The following is an 18250-nucleotide window of genomic DNA, read 5'->3' on the forward strand; positions in this document are numbered from 1 at the left end:
AAAAAAAACTCATACAAATCGATTTCAAGGGTGTTTTTTTGGTAGTAACGTTCTACTAATAACTTAATTTAGTGTCTAAAAATCGAAAAAATTACGGAATTTAAAATATATTTCTATGCTGTATTTTTTGCTTTTTTGTTTTGTTGGTTTGTTTTTGCTGGTTTGTTTTGATTTTCGCCGAGTTTAAAACGTCAAAATTGTAACTGTAAATAGAAAGAGAAGACAAGGACAAATGTTCGAACTTCCCTATACCCTAAGATCGGTACGTGAACGCACCCATTTCTTGTCTTATTTTTTATCTGACAAATGCTTGTGTCCTGTGTAAACGCAGCTCTTTGTTCCCGTTGCAGTATGCAGTTGCATCATGCATGTTGCATTTGAAAGTTGCATGTCTAGTTCTCGATCTCGTTTTCTTTTCGGTGATCAGAGTGTGTTGTGTACATTTCGCGTTTGCTTTTTTTTCAGGTCTTAAGGTTTTGTTTTTAATATTCAACATATTTAAGGGTACATAAACAATAATAAGATTAAATGTTGAGCTGTGCATGATCTTAAAAAAAAAAAACAACGAATGTCGCCATTAAAGATCAGACCGATCTGAACAATAGAAATAAGTTCGAGGAATGGAAATCAATAATCCAAAACAGCATGAATTATTACCAATACAAAATGGAGATAATCAACCAAGTAATTATAAATTAAGATATAATAGTAAATAAATAGGTTAAAAAAAACATGCATTCATAAATATACAAATTCTAAGACAATATATTAAAACATTGATTATAATGCGGTACAAACAAAAATATAAAAAATTCGTTTCGTTAACAAAACTGCTAATGGTCTTATAAGGAAATGAAGGGATGGAAAAATGTTATTTAATGGGTGGATATAACGTAACTGACATTCAACAGCAAAATACGATTACAAAATTCTAAATGATTAGAATTGTTTTTGAATTTTTAATAACATCAAATGTTCTCCACGGCTTTGCCTACAGAAGTACAGATACGCAATTGTCACTGAAATTGTCTGAATTTCTATGATGCAGAGTTGAATTTCCTCTCTTAATGCACGGGTGGCTGTGGGCATGTTGACATAACCTAACCTCTTATGTTATATAACCTCATTGAAACAAATCTAATAGTAGCTGCGTCCTTTGGGAACATTTATCTACTGCTAAGTACTTAAAACTACTTTGAATTACTTTTGCTGTATTGAAAAAGTAGTTCAAAGCAGGTTTAAGTACTTAGCAGTAGATAAATATTTCCAAAGGAACGCGGCTAGTGTTAAATCTTAAATCACACGATCTAGGGGGCAAATTCTTACACGACCTGGAAATGTCGCATGCAGTTTTTAAACTGTTTGCCCCGTCAAAATCATCCAATTTCGGCAAAAATAACTGTCGCGATATCGAGACCGAAATTCATAATTAAAAATTTCAGCAAACGAGTTCGTATTTGTATGCAAAACCCTGGAGGCCATTTATTGCCCTATGTGTTATTCCATAAATCTTATCTTTATTGACTTATCTCAGAGATATCTACATCGGATATCCGCATCTTCTCCGATAGCCGAGCCAACCTCAAGTCGTTTGCTTCTGTTTCCACAAACTCCGTAACTGCCTTTGACAGTCGATCATCTTTCATGAAGTTGTCGGATCGGGGCAAGCTGGGTATTTGCTCAAGGCGGCAAATATTAGGGGCGGCTAAATCAGGGGCAAGAAGTACATTTAAATAACTATTTAACAAGCTGTTCAAGTCCTAAAGATTAAAAAGTGGAGTGCCTTAAGATTTATACTTCGGAATCCAGGGAAAGTCAATTAATCTATAAAACGAGTATTGGACTGCATTATTAAAAGGTCAAAGAAGAAAGTTAAAAAAAAAATTTCACCGCTCTTGATTTCAACAATTTTTAAGAATCGTTTACTGAAAAATTTGTCAGTCCGTATGAAATCGTTCAATCGGAATTGCTGCCTCATTTTAGATTCTGCTCAAACTTTGTCAGGATGTACTGTAAGGAAGCAAATCCATGATGATTTAATTTTAAGTTGTTTGGTTTCCCCGCTACCCGCATTCGAACTTTTGGAAAACTCCATTTTTATGTTAGGATAGTTTTGATTCTAAACACTTTTCTATTAAGAGGCATTTTTAGAAAAGAAATTTTCCGTTTTATAAAGAACGAATTTTATATAAATCATAAAAAACGCTACATACCAACACCTCTATTACGGTTGGCGTTTGGTATCCGAGAATTTCTGGTATACCTCAGGTATACTGATATACATTTGGCCTTTTTTATTTTGATTATTTTTCGGGCGATTATTCAGCTCGAAAAAATGTAATTTGCTCAAAAGAAACAGTTTCCTCTTCTCAATATTTACATATTTTTTTAGTAGCTGCTTGGCCAAGCTATCTGGATACCTCTTCGTTCGAAAAGATATTCCAGATACGGGTATCCCAGATAGCTTATTGCCTACCCGATAGGTGTTTGAACGTGCCCAATTACAAAAAAAGATTTCATCTGCTTTTTGCCAGGAAAAATCTGGGAGTCTTACACAAAAACCTCGAAAGCAAATAAAAATGAAATGGAAATGAATCGCGATTCAATTCTTTTACATCTGCACTCGCGGCTTATGGCTACCTAAAAGTTTAACCCTTTTAGACCCAGCGTTACTCTCATGTAACATATGTGCCCATCATTATGAAAGTGAAAGTCACTTTTTGCATTGTTTAAAGAAAAACTTAAATAATAATTTTCTTATAACGATTTAATTATATTTCTTTTATGAAATTACTAGAGGAGCAATAAAGAAGTTTATTTACTGCAATTTCGGTTTTAAATAAACTTTACCCCTTAAATAATAATTATTTTTAGGCTAGATTTGATGGCCCTAGGGCCATTTGCTGAAACGAGTCTTAAATATTTATGTGAAACATAAACCGTTAAGTTATAAGCGGTTTGCACGAACTTCAAATTGTGTCATAAATTCTTCTAAGTTTAACATAACTAAGGGGGAAGAAATAGTAGAACTTAAGGATTTTATGATCAACTTAAAGTATTTAATTGACCAAAAAAAAAAGAACGCGGCTTAAAAAATTAATGTATGTAGTAGAAAAGAAAATAAATTGTCAATTTAATATAAATTTACTCAAATTTATTAGCATTAACCATCTTCATATGGTAAAATTTACAACACAAATTTTTAAAACACTGTTCACTTTTTGTTTTTTATATATCTCATATTATTTTTTGACAAACAAAAATATTTGCAAAACAAATTCTGTCAAATGAATAATTTTTTTTATTAAATTATACACGCTTTTATTGCCACTTTCACTATTAACACTTTTTTCTGCAATAAAAATTGCCAAAATAATAAATTTGTTGAATTATTCCCGGTTAATTTCTCAAAACCAATTCAAATACACTGACGTTTGTGTCGTTTGACATTTTAATTTGAAGCTCTCAGCGATTTCTCGCATGAAAGTGCATCGTTGCTAGGTTTAAGATAAATATTTTTTAGAAACTTAGAATAAACTAAGTAAAACATTCGACCTACATATGTATGTTCGACCTATGTTCCACCAAGATTAGAATTTATGACTAGTATGAGCAAATGGGCCTAAGGGCACATATATTTAAAAATTCGTAAAGAATATTCAATTAAATAATTTTTTTAGGTTTCAATGGCTTAATTGAAAGATAATAATGCCTAGTTACTGGATTAGTACAAAAAGTTATTCAAATATCATACTTTTATTTTTTTTTATCGAAAAAGTGACAGAAATTCACATTTTTGTTTTTGTAAAATAATCCAAAAAGTTTTTTGTTTTTTGGTTTAGAAGAAGTAGCATACATTCTATAAAAAATTATTTTCCCAGTTGTCCGTCTTTTTTTTGGCCGTCATAGGCAGTGCATGTTACTTACATGTAACAGAGAGTAACTCATTAGTTTTGCCTTTTTTTATTTTGAAAAATAAATTTTTGCCATTCATATTTCTTAGTTGTGATGTTTTTGACACCATAATACTGAAAAAACATTTTTTAATATTAGGTCTGTTTAATGAATCTGATCCGCACAGAAAAGATTCGTAAAGTACAAGTTTTTGTGTTTTATGAAAAAAGTCTCGCCCCAACTTGTTCTACAATCTGTCATTTTATGTTTCATGAAGTTCTTCGGCACAGAAAAGTTCAAGTTTTTTTGCTCCTACTTTTGGGGTAGAGCAAGTGTGTAAAAAAAAGTGTCAATTGTCATTTGTTTGTTTGATTGTGAGAAAAATTAGAGAAAATAAGATTTTAAAAAGTGATTTTTTAAAGAATTTTTGCTTAGTTTGTTAAACAGTTGGGTTGACAGATTTGTTATAAAACTAGGTGTTAAGAAAAAGGCAATTCCATTACCGCGGTTGCAACCATGGTATAAAAAGAGAAGGTATGATTATTAGAAAAAACTCAGTATCGAGAATTGTCAAAACTTAAAAATGGCTACTTAAGGTTTTGACAGCTGCTCATTGAAATTGTTGTTGTAAACAAATTTGTCTTGGAAATTGTTGTTGCTTTTGACTGTGCCAAATGCCAAACGTAAAAACCTTATTACCCCATTTTGTAAGATGGCGGCTCTAATGATCATACCTTGTCTTTTTATACCATGGCACAGTGGGTCCCGCCATAGGTCAAAAATAAAAAAAGTAAATGTCAATTTTTTAAAATCCAATGATTCAAAAACGTTCTACAATCTCCCATCGAACCAAAACCAAAAAAAATTGACGGTTACCCTTTTTTTAATTTCTTAAAAGCCATTCAAAGTCGGTATATAAAAAAAGGTACAGTTTTTTAATCGCTGCAGTTATAAGGTGTGAACTTGCGATAGTGATAGCGGGTGTTAAAAATTGTGAACAGTATTAAATTGTTATGGATATTAAACGGGAAGGTTAATATTTTCTAAAAACATAAATTATATTGCTAAATAACAATAAAGGCTTGGCCACACCGGAGGGTACGCGGTAGAGGTACAGGTAACGGTACGGGTATTTGTATGGAAAAAATTCCAAACTGACACATCAACGTTCGGGTGTGGAATTTTTTTAATACAAATATCGTTGCCGCTACCCGTACCGCTACCGCGTACCCTCCGGTGTGGCCAAGCCTTAAGGCTAATTGTAATGGGGCTCGTTAGCGAAGCAATTTTAACCATTTTTATTTAGCTCAATTTTCATTAAATTAGAGATGTAGTTGGTTTGCCTTCGAGTGCCCTCTACAATTTAAGTTCTCAAATGAAGAATACCGTCCTACCTTTCGAAATAATAGCGCCGTTTTTTCCCCTTTTTTCCCCTTTTCGAGTAATACGAGTTTAAATGACGATACACGGAGAAAAAAAAAATTACAACGTAAAACTAAAAAAATTCATTTTTGGCACTATTATTTTTATAAAAGACTGAACTAGAGGGTAAGGGTAAAGTGCTGGACTGACAGGCAGGTCCATTTCCGGCATTAACCATTTTTTTTATATTTTCAAAAAAAAAATTTTTTTTAGGTACTTTTTTTTATTTTTCTTGAAAATAACCAAAATTTAAAAAAAACTGACTTGATGCATTTTTTTGCAATAATAAATCATATAAAATGATAATACAGGTGTTTCATTAAAAAAAAAAATGGTCATTATATTTTTGACCGCACTTTGTATGGGAGGTGACCCACTGTGCATGGGTTGCAACGTTTATACTCATTCGGAGTTTATTTACAAAGAGTTCGCACCTACTCTTTTTATTATAGACTTTCCCAGCGCAAAACAATATTTTTTTTTGGAAAATTAAAACGAACAAGTTTGTAATTAAGAATTTGATGCCGTAGATCGTCTATAGCGGAATGACCCAAAAATTTCTTGAAAACTCTCGTCTAAATCGGGCAGAGTTCTAATAAACGTATCATTCCGCAGTTAAGAAATATGTGGTCGAATGAGGCTGCAAGTATCTGAAATAAATTTTCGTTCTAACAAATTATTGAAAACTTACGTGGTGTTTAATATCTGTATTTTTTGTAATCTTTATCAAAACAATAACAACTGTTCAGAAAAAAAACAGAGCTTAGTTCTCCTGTCTTGAAATTAGCCTGGCACAAAAAGCACTGAGATAAGTGCACCAAGCTGTAAGGATTGAAATTTGTTTGGGCAGACTGCGGATAACACTTCCCCTCCCTGGGGAGAAAATCTCAAGTTATAAAAATTTTCCCTTTACTAACTACCAGTTCTACCCTTATACCAGTTTCAATGATCAAAAGTGTTCTATAATTTTTGATAATAATTCAGATAATGTTTGGATACCACACTTCTGGCGAGGAAATCTTAGATTTTCAAATTTTTCTCCTGTACTAAGTTTCAAGATTCTACGGTTATCAGTGCTGTATACTGCCCATAATCTCGTAAAGGCCCTTACTACAAAATTTTCGATTTTGATTTTTTTGCATATTTGGAGTTAGGGCATTGTTTCTGTTTTATTCTAATTTTTTTTTTTAGCCTAGCCACAGGTCTTCAAATAAGTCAGAAAATTCAAAATGTACTTTTGATTTTTTTCATTTTTATATGCAAATTGCGATACCTATAAGATTAAGTGTTTCCCTCTATAACTCAGAAAGTCAGAAGTAAGAAAAATGTAGTTAGGGCCTTTACGAAATTATGGGCAGTATAGTATTTGATAATAATTCAGTAGAAATGGCCGAATACCACGCCCTTGCCCTGGGGAAAAAATCTTAAATGTTTTCCCTGTACTAACTAGCAGCTCTACCTTTCTATCTAGTTTCAAGATTTCGCAATAATCAGAAGTGCTTTGTTGTATTTGATGACAATACAGAGAAAATGGGCCGATGCCACTCCCCCGAATGGAAAATCAATTTTAGAATTTTTACTTTGTATGTTCTACAAGACCACAGATCACTTGCATTTTTAAGGATACAATAATAAAAAAATTGTTACTCAAAAGTAAAAAAACTGAGAAAAAAACCAGCTTTGCGAAAGTCTTCAAATTTTGCAATATTGAAAAAAAAAATGGATGTAATAAAAAATAAAATTTTTTAACTAGGTTTTTAGATTTTTACCAAAACTCTTAAAATGTTCATAAATAATGTTTCTTTGATAAAAAAAAAACTGACTACATGTATATGCCAATTCCCGATTTTAAAACATCTGTCGGTTTTTGATGCTTCTAATATTCCCTTACCTATTTTTGGATGTTAAGCATACGCGAATAAAAAGCTGGTCCACTGTGCGGCTACTAGAAGAAATCGAATTTCAATCAATTTATTGAGCCTCCATTAAATTTTGGAATTGATCGTTTTAGTTAACAGCGTTGTTAAACTATTGACGCCTTTAAGTATACATCATTAACAATTTATTTAAATCACTGCTTTAGTTAAAGTCTTTACTTTTAATGGAAACTTAAAATTTAAAACTCCATTAAAAATATCCTAGGGATTTTTTATTTTTCTGAAAAATAAAACTGTCAAAAGCTACGATTTTGTCAAATCAAATATATTTAAATTTGAAGATTTGAAGGATAAACAATATAATAACATAAAAACTATGGCCCGTAAGTATTTTTCAGCCAAATCGCCAGGCGAAAACCCAAACCCACAGACGATGTTACGATATGCCAGTGGAAACCAAAGACTGAAAATATTGCAATTTTTTTAGATGAATAGGATTACGCAGCATCTTAGCCCTGATATTCTCTAGTAGATCTAGTATATGTGCTCTTCTACGCTCTGCGAAATGGATAAGAAATGCATTCATTTCTTTGAATTTTATGTCTATTAAAATTCTTAAATGAAGTGTTGTCTCTACCCATAGATATATGCATAACTTTTTTATGGAATAAATATGTACGTACATATTCCTATGTATGTACCTACAAAAAAATTCTCGTCTGGACTCTTATTTATAATTGTGTTGTTGTTTTAATAGTTCTATATCTCATTTGAAATTTTTCAAATAAAATACTAGTTAAACAATAAAGAAATGACATTTGACACTAATGAAGAATGAATAAATAGAAATTCTGTTTAAACCATCCTCTTAAAAGGTCGATTTTGGCTTTTTATCTAAGAGGACTTTTAAATATAATGCTCAATTAGTTAATGATATCAATCTTTAAAAAATTGCTTAAAAGAGACTGAATAAATGAATTTTGTTTTTAAATTTAAAATTCCCTTTTTAAATGACGCTTTTTAATTTAAGAGTCAATAAATTGGGCCTTAGTTTGGAGTTAAAACAACTTTTATTTTTGTTATTTGAAAAACAATTTTTAACATTGTATCAAAATGTTTGTTTTATGAATGCTGTAAAAACTTAAATATTCAAAGAAACTTTTACTATAAAAGCAGTCGTGCATTTTTTTTTTATTTTTGTACTGTGATTAAGTACATATTATACTATGTTTTTCTTTAACAGGGAAAGTGTTTATGTGGCCAATACATAAGAGCAAGATTACGACGAGCGGGCGTCCTGAACAGGAAAGCAACACAACGATTGCGATCTATACTTGAACCATCATCAACAGTGGTCTATGAAGTGTTTCCAGCATTAAATTGTGTAAGAAAATTTTAGTCTCATATTTGGATAAAAAATTAACGAGCGCGGGTCAATAAGTCCCTGAAAATTCACATAAATTATCTTTTCAAATCCAAAAATGAGGTTGTCATAGACGATGTTTCAAATAAGTACACTAAAATTTTCAGATAGATCAGTCAAATAGTTTTATCGGTACAGCGATTCAACTAAAACGGATTAAAAAATTTCTCAAAATTAAAAAATCAGAATTTCGTGTGTTGATTCAACATTATTTTTTGCACCATCACAAATGATGCCGAACGCCCGTTTAATATCAGCACACCAGAAATGGTGGATAAAATCTATGGGCTTATCGCATGGATCCTCAATTTCGATTTTACATAAGTATTAGGATGTAAAAAAGCTATCCGCAAAGTGGCTGCCGCGTTTGCTCATGATTGAAGAAAAACGAAGTCGCACAAGTGCGCAGTGCCAATCGCAAAATTACACGAATTGAGATATGAATTGCCCCTCACCCTGCGTACTTTTCTGATTAAGTCCCCTGCGATTACCTCTTATTTCCAAATATGAAAAAATTGCTTTACACAAAGAGATTTGGGTCCAATAATGACGTCATCCAAGAAACAAGTGAAAATTTTGAGAGCTTCGATCAAATACATTTTTTGGAAGGAATAAAAATAGTGGAAACACGCTGGTTAAATACATAGAGCTGAAAGAAGAGTATGTTGAGAAATTAAAAGTTTTTTTCCGAATTTACCGTTTATTTTTCAGGGACTTATTGACCCAATCTCGTATTCTGTTGAGATTTTTGGTTGTTTAGAATATAATTTTCACACTTTTATATCCATGTTAACTAGGAGGTTGAATATTGCCTGTACACCAACGCTCTCAAAGCAATCATTCGTAACTCAAAAACTAACGCCGGTAGCATATTTAAAAAATAGGTATGGCTGTTAATGAAACGCATAATTCTATTTTGGAGTGCACAAGCATATTCGACAAGAATAGGATTCGAATCCATGTGTGCAGCGCGCATAGTTAGGTTTGTATGGCTTGGCAGTTGTTAATGTCACAATTTACAAGTCAGTTTTCAGGCGTTATCAATGAAAAAAGTATTCATGATCAAGAAAATACTGTGTCACTTTATTTTATCCTCATAAAACTCTTAAAAAATAAAGAAAAAAAGGTTCATGTTTCATAAATAAATTTACCAACGTCAAGCCATGTTATTATTAAGTGGTTTCTTCGAAAAAAAAAAATATTTTTTTTTTTTCTCAAAAACGACAAAACGTTTTTGCGTCCAGTTTTCTGTTTTTATTTCAAAATAAATAAGAGCATTGAGTTTAGAAATCTAAATTGTCACTTAATTATGTACAAGTACATACAAATTTTAATAAAAATTATCTAATTTTTGTTCCTTCATTTTCCAAAAAATTTCATTATTTTACGTTCTGACATTATTAGGGTTTTTCGGATTATCCGCGTTATATATATGTAAATATAAAGTGAGTTCACTACTGTACTCACCCCGAACGTTTCGCTTCAAATTACAATGAGCGTGGTCACCGGGAAACTGCCAGCGAGATGTTATTAGCGATTTTGGCTACGCAAGTTGTAGCGGGGCGTAGGAGGTTCCGTGTTTTGTTGCAGGCTTGCAAGTTGGGAGCAAACCGTACTCACTGTATCCTTGTTGGTGTGAAGCGGCAATTGTATGGAACCACCATCCAGCAAATTTGAGATCCGTCGTTTCCACACTTTTTCAACGTGCTCAAAGAATTTGTGACAGCGATCATCGCAGCACAGAACTTTTGTTGTTGGACGAAGTCCTAGAAGCGAATGGCTATAGTAAAAAGCAAAGATCGTGGAAGCCATCTTCTTCACAGGAAAAGAAAGAGTGCCAACTCGACAAAAAAGCTTTCCTGCCTTATGTAAATGGTGTAACCGACAGAGTGGGAAAAATCTTAAAGAGATATGGTGTAAAATCCATATTTTTACCACCCAAAAAGGTGATAAGCTACCTAAAATCACCAAAAGATCAATTTCCCCTCGAAACACCCGGAGTATATGCAGTACCTTGCAGTACCATGCAGTTGCGGTTCTTCATATGTAGGACAAACTCAGAGGAGTATTGCTACACGCCTGAAAGAGCACATTAGCGCTGTTAGCAAAAAAAAAAGGGAAAAGTCTGCCATATGTGAGCATATACTCGATCATCCAGATGAACACCACTGGATCCATTTCGATCAAGCTAAGGTTCTAGCAAAAGAGCCTCACTATATACAGCGCCTGGTTCGTGAAGCGATTGAAATAAAACGACATCAAAATTTCAATCGGGACGACAGTTTTAAGCTTTCTCGTACGTGGGACCCCTTAATAAACTCGTCACGTTCCATACAATTGCCGCTTCACACCAACAAGGATACAGTGAGTACGGTTTGCTCCCAACTTGCAAGCTTTATATTTACATATATATAACGCGGATAATCCGAAAAACCCTAATAATGTCATGTCTTAACAACCGCGAAAACCTTTAAACTCATATCTTACGTTCTTATTTAAAAAAAGTTATACATTATCAAAACGATATTTTTACAGCATTTTTACAGAGAAATATACGTACACCCACCGCCACCGCAAAAAGTTTGGAACACATTAAAACAAAAAAATTGATGAAAATCGATTTATCTAATTTATTTCTTAATTAAGTTATTGATTGTATCTATAAGAGTATATAGGAAAACAATCTGAACTACTTTAATTAAATATTTAATTCGATCAGAAAATAAAGAAAATTTCCATTTTACAACTTGGTTCCAAATTTGTACGCCTTTAATGTCAATAAAAAATAACACAATTATATTTAAAACGAGTATTATGTGTTTTTTTATCAAAGGAAATTTCTTGAAAAATACTGGGGGGTCATTCCGTATCTCGATTATCGTCAGACGTTAACGTTTGGACGATAGAGTTGCTTCACGTAAAATAGAAAACGTCTATCGTTTGAACGATCACGTTTTCGCTATAAATTTTTTGCTTCACGGAAGACGAAAATCGTCTAAACGTACACGCCAAAACGTTCACGTTTGAACGATAGCTAAATAGCTCACGTTTTCCATACGTTTATACCCTTTTTTTATTTTTTCAAGGTTTTGATCAAAGGCAATATTAGATTCGAGTTTGTTTACTATAGGCTATTGATTATGTCGAAAAAAACAGGGTAATAAGGAACTAAGACGTTCACGGGTTTTTATTGCAGGAATCGTTCAATGGGTTATAAGAGAAGATAAAACCGCGGAGTGCTATTAAATGAGAGGGTGGAAACTGAAGATAGGGGTGCAAAAGCCCCTTTTTTGGTTTTTTCAATATACCTCGTAAACCAAGCAAAATTTTGATATATTGCACATAAAACTTTTTGTAGAGAATTAAATTTCCTATTGGAATAATGTTTTTTAAAAATTGAAAAAAAAAATTTCCATACCAAAATAGTCGAAACAGTCATAAAAAATATATCAAAAAAATCAATTTTTTGAGTTTTTTTGCTTGTTTACTTGTACATTTTTTTGGGTTGAGATAGACATAAACGTTGCTCCAAACAAAAAAAGAAGATTAAATTTCCTTCAAAATGCTGTACTCACTATATTTTTTCATTGAAAATTAACCGAAGTATGGCTATTTTAATCTATCTTTTTTTCGCATTTTTAGTTTTACTCAAGTAATATTAAGTTTATAGTTCTAGCTTTTGAAAAAAGTATCAATCAAAACTGTAAGTGTTGCCGTTGTTTTTTAATAATTTTTTTTTTATTTTAAGTTTTTTTTTTAGAAAATTGCCCCTCCCGCCAAAACGGGGGGACATTGACCCCCCCTCCCATAGTAAACAATAATTGTATTTAACCCCTCTACAAAATCTTATTATCAGTTCTTGGTGCTTAAGTTATCGTACTTTCCCCTCAAATGTTTCTATTTTACTTGAGTAAAACTAAAAATGCGAAAAAAAGATAGATTAAAATAGCCATACTTCGGTTAATTTTCAATGAAAAAATATAGTGAGTACAGCATTTTGAAGGAAATTTAATCTTCTTTTTTTGTTTGGAGCAACGTTTATGTCTATCTCAACCCAAAAAAATGTACAAGTAAACAAGCAAAAAAACTCAAAAAATTGATTTTTTTGATATATTTTTTATGACTGTTTCGACTATTTTGGTATGGAAATTTTTTTTTTTTCAATTTTTAAAAAACATTATTCCAATAGGAAATTTAATTCTCTACAAAAAGTTTTATGTGCAATATATCAAAATTTTGCTTGGTTTACGAGGTATATTGAAAAAACCAAAAAAAGGGCTTTTGCACCCCTATCTTCAGTTTCCACCCTCTCATTTAATAGCACTCCGCGGTTTTATCTTCTCTTATAACCCATTGAACAATTCCTGCAATAAAAACCCGTGAACGTCTTAGTTCCTTTCTAAACTACATAATCAATAGCCTACTATTAAATACAAAAATATCAAATGATAGTTATTTTTTGGGGTTACTAAAAAAAAATTAAATGACAAGTTTGTCCTAACAAACGTAATGTATGTATGAATTATTTTAACATGTGCATATAAAAATATAAAATAGTTGTTTTTGCAAGAAAAATGCAAGTAAGAAACAAACAAAAATTAAAGCAAATATTTATTTTACATTTTTCTTCAATTCATACTACAACTCACCAAAAAAAAATGACAGGACACAAAAAAAAAAAAAAAAACAAAACAACAATGCAACTTCTTCCTCTTATTCTTAATGACAGACAGAGTCAGTATGACATTTAAAGCAGTTTGAGAATTTCTGAAACCAGACTTTCTGCTTATGATATTACCTTCTTTTCTTACACCATGACGACGCAATAATTCAAGAAAATTGTGTCAAGATGGATTGGAGCAAAATTGACGAAGTTTGATGCTTTTTCCCAAAACTCATGTTTTAAAGTCGTTGTCCCAAATAATTTTTAATAATTTTTATTACAGAAAAAAACCGCGCTTTTTCCTTAAAAGTGTTACAAAATAGTGAAAAATTTAAATTAAAAAAAAACCTGTCACCTTTACTCTGGAAAAGCAGTTTTTTAAGGAATGAATTTTGATTTTTCGGTTTCATATGATCCTCCTACCAACAAGTTATGTGAAATAATTGCTGCCGTCGCTGTATTTTGTTTTTAATATTTCTTCAAGAACATTTAGCATACAATTTCTCGAGTGTCATTATTTTAATGTAGCATGGGTTTTAATAAATAGATTTTAACGTTGTTGTCACAAAAAATTCATGAAAACATGCTCTCGTTGGAAATGTAATTAATGATATTACATTATTTGTATTGCGTTCATAAGTTTAATAGAATGCACCTTTCTAAAATAATTTTATACCAATATATTTTGGAGAAATAATTCTTCGTCATCAACAAACATCGCGCTGCCAGATAACAGCATACAGCATGGTCATACAGTTCACAGTTTGTTTTTACCTTGCCAGTGCTGAAGAATAAGGTCTTCAAGTTTCCCCTTGGAACAAGTCTTCCAATTTATGAAGTTTAGTTGAACCGCCTAGCTTTTTACTAGCTCACACACCGAATGAACAACAAAAGCGTAGAAAGCCAATCCCAAGTCCCAATACCATGGGTTCAAGTAAACTTGATAATTGAAAAACCTGTTCAAGGTTAGAATACAATTTGGTGGTAACACACACAGGTTGTTGTTTATTCAATACCATTACAAGATTTTTTACATTATAAGATTTTTTCATTGCAGATGGGGGAAGAGCTCGAGCGAATGCATCCAAGAGTGTACACAAATGTATCAAGACAACTATCCCGAACACCATTTGGGGAGCTTGAAGACAGTGATACTGCACCTATGCTCTTAAATTTAGTAGCCAAAGAACTATTTCGTACCAGCATTACTTGGGGTAAAATAATTTCAATATTTGCGGTCTGTGGTGGATTTGCTATTGATTGTGTTCGACAAGGGCATTATGACTATCTCCAGTGTTTGGTCAACGGCATGTCAGAAATCATTGAGGACGATATATCTTTTTGGCTATCTGATAATGGTGGATGGCTTGGGCTTCAACAACACATTAGACCCGATGTTGGACACTTTTCCTTCCTTGGCTGGCTGACTGTTTTTGTTGCAGTTTCCACTGCTCTTTATTTAATTTCAAATATATTAAAAAATATCGGTTACCATTTGTACTCATTGTTATACTAAAAAATTATCTGTATTTTATAATGTTTTTTTTTTTACGTTTTTGATAAAGAAATCAATAAAGGCATAAAATAAATATTTGTTTCAATTTTTGATTTCCATCATTCAGTACTGTATTCAATAATTTTGTTCCTAAAGTTAAAACAAGCTATAATATAGATTTATAGATTGGATTTAAAGTTTTAGTACCTGGGTGACCGAGCTTTACTCGGTATATTTAAATTTTATAACTTTAAGGCCCTATTTACTCACACTCAATAAATTTAAGGTCGCCATTTAATAATGGAAATTTTAAAATTTGTATGCAATTTGACAGATTACTAATTTTTAATGGGGACTTTAATTGTAATGCAGAGTAAAAAAAATTGCACCTAAGTGAAAAAAGTATAAAGATCCAATGCAAATAGGTATATTTAGACTAAATTTGAGTTTGTAATTTTATAATGTCGTTTTCCAAAATTCAAAAAGTGTCATTCCTAGCCATTTAATCACTTCCAAAAGGAGTGATTTCAAAATCCAAAATTCAAAAAGGAGTGAATTCTTCACTCCCAAAAAACGACATAAGTATGATTACTGTTTCCAGATTCCAATGTTTGACAAGTTTTTTTCGCGGCATTCAAAGTTAACGTGGGTTACAAAAAGCGACATTTTAAATTTACTATTCAATTTTTTTTACGTTTTGAATACAAAATAATTCTCTGTTAATTTTCCTAAGTCTGAAAACATCAACGCTGACAATCCGATTAGTAAAACTCAAGATATTAGCCACCATCATTAACAATTGATTTACGAAGAAGAACAAATAAAGGAATAAATCCCTTTGGAATTTGTTATGATTATTATTATTATTTTTTTTAATCGTTTACCTATCTGAAGAAACAATTTTCAATTTTAAACTTTCATATTCGCGGTTTATACACATTATAATTAAGTATTTTTCGGACTTACCGCGGCAATTAAACTTTTAATCATATAAAATATGACACGGCTCGACCGACGTTTCGATAAGGTTGCACTTATCGTGGTCACGAGATGACTGATGGTTTGTGGGTGGATGTTGTTGTTGTTTGTTTTTTTTTTTTTTTTTTTTTAAGCTTTTTTATTTTCTTTTCTTGCACGCAGATTGTACCGGTTGGTATTTTGTGTTGATGTTGTTGGTGCTTGCAGTTCAGATGATGGTTCTTGTTGGGACTGCATTAATTGTTGTTGTTGTGAGTAAGCTTCTGTGCAAGCAAAGCTAATCACATCAGATGGTACATTGTTTTGATTTTTGCTTTTCTGTTGTTGTTTTTTCTTTTTTAGTTCGTTGATAAGTGGATCCCATGCTCCGGATAAATTAAAACTTTGGTCTCTGTTGAAATTGTTGCACTTTTTAATTTAAATTGCCTCACGAACCAATCTAGGCACATAAAACCTTTCCGTTGAAATGGATTTTGCTTGATCAAATCTTATGAAGTGATCAGTATTGTACGCTAATGTCGTTTTCTTTCACTCTATTAAGGAGTACTCTAAATTTTTACTCCTTTTTCTGGAGTGAAAGAACATAATGAGAGTAATTTTGTTTTATGTAATTGTGTGTGTGACAAGGCAAAAATGGATAATTTTCTTGAAAAAAATAGTGATAATCGGCCTAGGGAAAAATTTGTAAAAACTAAAAAAAAATTCGCAGTAGTTAATATTTTTTCTACTTCCAAGGGGGCTATTACTTCATGCAAATGCTTTATGGTATATTTTGGTTTCGAATATTAGGGTTTTTCATGAAACTCCTCCCATACTCGCCCATACAAAACTATCTGAAAAGTAAAGTATTTTTTAGAAGACGCCAATTTGACAGCTATTTTCTTTAGTTTTATTTTGTTCTTGTTTTCGTATGTATCTTTATTAAAAAAAAAAAAAGCACCAAAATATACAAAGAAACAACTCCAGTGGGGTCTTGCGCAACGAAAACATTTGAATAAATTAAAAAAGTTACTATACACGCAAATAATACACAACCGACGAAGCAGACTCTGCGACCGACGAAATCAAATAAAGCAAAACAGCAAAAAAAAAAAAAAAGATCAAAGAGAAACGTCAAAAAGAGTCACAAATTTTTTTACCGGAGACTCACGATAGAAATTCTTCCTTCCCTTTTTTTGGAATTTTCTTTCTCCCTTGCTCTTATATGCGTCTCGCGCTTTGCGTCTTCGTGTAGAAGCGAACTTAGTTTTACTTTTGGTATATTTTTCATTATGCTTCTGATCGGTTTTTTTCAGCCTAATTGACACACACCCTTAGTTTGATTTTATAATTGTAAAATAAAAATATCCCATCAACGCAGAAATAAAATGGGATTTTTTTTGTTATATGGCACAGGATTTTTTTTTTATTGATGAAGAACACTGGCTGAAATTTTTTTTTTTATTCGGTTTTCAATTTCATTTTGGAAAAAGTGAAGAATTAACGAAAAAATGGAAGAAATATATATGGCGGAATATAATAAAATAGAAAATATATTCATAATGGTTGTTTCTGTTAATAACAAAAGAGTTTGAAAGAAAAATTTTTCGCATTTTTCATTTTTCAAACAAAATTTTAAAATGTCAAACTTCAAATTCATAAGTGTGTGTGCAAATCGGTGTAAATCTGACTAAAAATGTGGAGTAAATCCGGGGTACTCCGTAGTACTAAAATTACTCCGGAGTAATTTTTTTTTTACACTTTTGTGGCGTCAAAGAACACAAAACCTTCAAAAGTGCAAAAATAAGTACTAAAAGGGTACTCTCATTGGAGTGAAAGAAAACGACATAAATGTTCACAAATGGCAGATTTTGTTACTTCATTCTTCTGAATTGCTTTTATATGTTCATTTAAGCGTGTGGATATGGAACGTTTGGTCTCTCCAATATATTCCGAGCCGCAGCTACAAGGAACAGAGTATACTCCTGGGTTTTGTAGGGGTATTTTATCTTTTGGTGACCTTAAGATTTGTCGTATTTTCGCTGGTGGTTTGAAAATCGACTTTATCCCATAATTAGACAAGATCCTTCCAATCCCTTCAGATACGCCTTTTCTATATGGAAGAAAGGCCCGTTTTACATTTTCGTTTTGGATATCTTGAGTGGGTTTTGTTTTTGGTTTCCACGAGCGTTGCTTAAAACTGTAACCATTTTTAATTAAAGCTGCATCTACCCTTTCTAACTCATCTTGGAGATGGTTTTGGTCACAAATAGCATGTGCCCTGTTAATAAGAGCAGAAACAACAGAATTGAAGTTGGCTGGATGATGATGAGATACTGCAGTATGAAAACAAATCAATCGCTTTTTTATACGCGCCTTGCAATGTATGTAACTCAAAAACTAATAAAGCTATCGAATCGAAATATTTAGTGGAAACTACTCGTCAACTCGTTGGTCACTGCATGAACTTAACAGTTTAATATAATTTTTACAATAAATATTGTTTTTAACAAATTGTT

General features: G+C 31.9%; 1 protein-coding gene across 1 annotated transcript in view; it reads left to right on the top strand.

Moving 5' to 3' along the window:
* Positions 1 to 307: 307 nt before the first annotated feature.
* Positions 308 to 18250, top strand: part of LOC129906663 (bcl-2-related ovarian killer protein homolog A-like) — a 53833-nt gene continuing 35890 nt past the window's right edge. Inside the window, exons 1-2 of the mRNA XM_055982522.1 lie at positions 308 to 684; positions 8437 to 8577. Coding sequence (XP_055838497.1) covers positions 646 to 684; positions 8437 to 8577 — 180 coding nt within the window. The 5' untranslated portion in view covers positions 308 to 645. The remainder of the gene's footprint in view (positions 685 to 8436; positions 8578 to 18250) is intronic.

Source organism: Episyrphus balteatus, chromosome 1 (genome assembly GCF_945859705.1).
Source record: "Episyrphus balteatus chromosome 1, idEpiBalt1.1, whole genome shotgun sequence".
NCBI lineage: Eukaryota > Metazoa > Arthropoda > Insecta > Diptera > Syrphidae > Episyrphus > Episyrphus balteatus.